At 44.2% G+C, this 4130-nt stretch overlaps 1 protein-coding gene across 1 annotated transcript; it reads left to right on the forward strand.

Moving 5' to 3' along the window:
• Positions 214–1292, forward strand: LOC8059579 (chaperone protein DnaJ). The gene has a single exon (XM_002452098.2). The coding sequence runs from the start codon at positions 517–519 to the stop codon at positions 841–843; it is 327 nt and encodes a 108-aa protein (XP_002452143.1). The 5' UTR covers positions 214–516; the 3' UTR covers positions 844–1292.

Raw genomic sequence — 4130 nt, forward strand, 5'->3', positions numbered from 1 at the left:
CATGCATATGCACGAAACCACAAGGACATACAGCAGCAGTTGGCACCGTAGCGTCCGGACGCCAAGAGGGGGAAGGCAAGGTAACAATGCGGACACGCCTCCCCCGCCTCGCTACCCTCCAAATCCCAATGCAACCCAAACAGGCGGCACCCAACGCAACGCAGCCTCCTCTCCTTCACAAGACCACCGGAAAAATCCTATAAAACGACGCGGCCCATCCCTCCCCCGCCGTCGTAGCTCCTTCTCCTACACAGAAACGCCGACGCCTCCAGCCAAAAAACCGTCACCACACACGAGACCAAATCTTTTCCTCCCACCCAACACCAGCTCGTCGAGCGAGCGAGCGAGTCGTCGCCTCGCCGGCCGACCGGCGGTATATACACAAGGAAGCCAAGGAAAACACTCCTCCCTCGCTTCCTTCCTTCCTTCTCTAGCTACCATATATCCCAAAGCTATAGCTTGCGACTTGGCAACCACTTGTACAAGTTGGGCGGGCTACACGAGATTCAAGCCGGGATGGTGGCGCCGGTGGTGATCGCGTCGGCGGGGCTGGGCATGCTGGCCGGCGTGGCGATGGCCAACCGGTCCCTTGGGGGGGACGGGCTCCCAGCGGCGTCCAAGTGGGACGCGCGCCCGCGCTGCGCCACGTGCGGCGGCTCCGGCCGCGTCGAGTGCATGTGCAACCGCTGGTCCGACGGCGACTCCGGTTGCCGGACCTGCGCGGGGTCCGGGAGGATGCCCTGCCGCAGCTGCGGCGGATCCGGCACGGGCAGGCCGCTCCCCGCGCGGCTCATCGTCCAGCACCAGAAGCCGCCGCCGCCGCCGCCGGCCGGCCACAACTGATGATGGAATATGATTGTCGCAGGCGAGGTGAAAGTGCAACCCATCCGAGAAATCAGTTAAACGTACTGCGATATTTGTCATCCTCTAGCTAGCTAGTTTAAGTATATATGTATGTATACGTCCGATCCATTCGTGTGGATGATATGCATGTTGTATACTATGTAAGTACATGTCTCGATCTTCTTCAAGACTAGTTGTAATTGAGCTGAGCATACTTGGTGTTGCTGTGGTTTAGTTAATATTTGCAAATTTCACAACACAAGAAAGAAGAAGAAAAAACAGAGTGGAAATGAATTTTTTTTTGGGAGATCTAATAAGAACAACGTATATGATTGAGAAGGGAGGGCAGGTGATTATGAACACAGTTTTGTTGGAAAAGGTTGTAGTTATGTGTGGTGTATGTAATATATATTATGCTTAGATTCGTTAATATTATATATGCACCCACATAATCATGCATGATTTACAGAGATTATATTTATTTGTTGTGGGTGCCCTTTTCTTGGATGCTATTTTCATTTCTTGTTAGTGCCTCAGATATATTTGTTCAGTTGGTGGATTGCCCTTTATATTTAGCTCCGTGGTCCGGATCTGATTCAATTTTAACTTTGTGATGTCATGTTTTGTTGCTGCTGATTGGTGAGCATCGTTATCGTGCTTTCCAGGATGTTTGTTTTTGTTGAAGAATAAGACCATGGCAGCTCTTGTTGTTCGCGTGATTATTTTCCTTTGTCCTCGAACATCTTATAGCTCTTTTATTATGTGAATTTAGCCCTATTGATTCCAAGCTAATATACATGTATATTATATAGTAGCTCTTTATCTGTATTATTAGCTAGCCCCTACTAATTACAAGTTGATGCATCTAATAATAAGTAAGGTTAGCAAGACCTTATGCATATTATTCTAATAAATCAGATAAACAAATTGTAGAATAGAATCATAAAGACATACGGTTCTAGCCTGGAATTATCGTATAATCAGCCCAGTTAATATAGATCTATTACCGACTTTTTGGAGAAAAAAAAAGATCATAAAGCTGAACAATGAAAAATATAGATACTGGTAACCATGCACATCATAAGGTCCTATTTTAATTTCAGCCATGCCTTTTGCACATTCATCAATTGAAAAAAATGACGTGCTTGATATGGATGCATGGCAGTAACATAGTATATGCTGTAATCATGTTTCCAATATTATGTAGTACGACCTTCCATTTTCATATTGTGTTATGTTTATTAGGACAAGTTAGTTAGTCGAAAAATGAACTATAGTTAGCTTCTCCTAAAATGCTAGTGTGTGTGTGTATATATATATTAAAAACGGAGCAAGTAAACCATTTGAACTGAGCCCGTTCGCTTTTCTTAACCGCCGTACTTTTTCTGTCAGCCAGCAGTGTTTTTCTCTCATAATAAATCAGTCAAAAGTAATTTTAGTTATGACTTTTCAAACCAGGGACACTTGAAACTTTCGTGCAAGAACAGAGAAAGTGCAATATATTTAGATATTCTGTCGGCATGTGACTGTTATCTTCTTTGCTTCTGAAGCACATTTTTTTTTAAAAAAAAATCTAGGAACAAGCATGCAATTGCCAGCCGGCTGATGGCATGAGTGATGAGCATGGGCAGCGAGCAGGAAGTATGGGTTGGATAGACTTGGCTAGGTTTTGTGTGGACACAAAGAGCTCAAGAGCCGAGCCACAGGCTTCCAAGAAAAAGATCCAATGCCATAGCACAGCCTCTAGCTTGGGGGGTAGTACAGCTCACCAATGTGCAGATGCACACATGTGGCCGGCGAAGTTTCATTTGTACTCCCTCCATTTTAAATTAGTTTTTTTTAGCTTTTCTATATATATATATATATATATATATATATATATATATATATATAAGTATAAGTAAAAAAAATATATCTAGAAAATCCAAAACGCCTTATAATGATACTAGCCTTGAGAAGCAACTTTATGTTCCGTGGCTTCAAGCTCGGGTCACTCTCCAAGCTAGCTAGGCAAGCAAAAGATCAGCACAGCTCTTGCTTCTGAGCCACACTCTCTGATGAGCCGGTAAACTCAGACAAAACACACATAAAGAGAAACTAGGTTCTTTCATTAAAAAGAGAGAAATCTCAAAAAAAATGCCTGACTCCGAGGCAGATAATGAGATATTTGTACCATCAAAAGATTGTGTAGTATCTTAGGCCTGGCTTAGTTTCAAAAATTTTTCAAGATTCTTCGTCACATTGAATTTTTGATCCATATATAGAGCATTAAATATAGATAAAATAATAACTAATTACACAGTTTGCCTGTAAAATATGAGACGAATCTTTTGAGTCTATTTAGTCCATAATCGGACAATAATTATCAAATAAAAACGAAAATGCTACAGTAGCCACACCGTAAAATTCCTTTCTTTCAAAATAGTGGAATTGAATTTAATAAAGTAATGTTGTGAGCATTAAAATATAGGAAAATAATAAATTTTGGAATTAAATTTTTATTTAAGTTTAGAAATATGTTGATGCATACATGCTGCAGCATTTTATTTATGTGATGTGTGGTATTGAGCAAAAGAGTTTTGGTTCAAACTTTCAAATTGAAAAGGGTTTTGAGAATTTGTTTGAAAAATAAAAAGAGAATTTCCCTCTACCTCTCTTTCTCTTGGCCTGGCCCAACTTCACCCAGCGCAACTCGCGCTGAATACCGCCAGCCCACCTCCTCACTCCCTCACCACTGACAGCTCGGCCCCACCCGTCATCCCTTTCCCCTTCAACCGCCTCCCTCTCTCACGGGAGGCAGCAACCGCTGGCACTGCCCCTGCTCCCCACTTCCTCCCCCACGTTCTCCTATGCTTCAGCCCTATTTGAGGAGCGATTGAGGCTCATTGCAGGTCTAGGCCAATGAGTCAATCACCATCTAGATTTTTCACCGACCGCTCACGGACGGGCACGGCGCAGTATGCACACACACCACGAAGTTCCATAGTCGCTTGGGACTGACGTTCCTATGATTGCTCCTATATATATGATTCGTGTTCCACTGCATTTGGGAACGATGTTCCATGATGTTCCCGTTCCACGTTTCGGGACGAAGTTCCCGGAACGGGGAACGTGCCCATGTTCGCGTACCCCGGCTGCTAAGGACTGAGCCCGAGCCGCATCCCTGCCTCCCATTCTGCTCCTTCCCTGCTTCTGCTCTCACTCGTAGCGCTCAATGAATCTCCGCCAGAAACCACCAAGACCCACCGCGTTCAACCCCGCGATTTGAGCCGCCCCACCTTCATTTT

This window comes from Sorghum bicolor, chromosome 4 (genome assembly GCF_000003195.3).
Source record: "Sorghum bicolor cultivar BTx623 chromosome 4, Sorghum_bicolor_NCBIv3, whole genome shotgun sequence".
NCBI lineage: Eukaryota > Viridiplantae > Streptophyta > Magnoliopsida > Poales > Poaceae > Sorghum > Sorghum bicolor.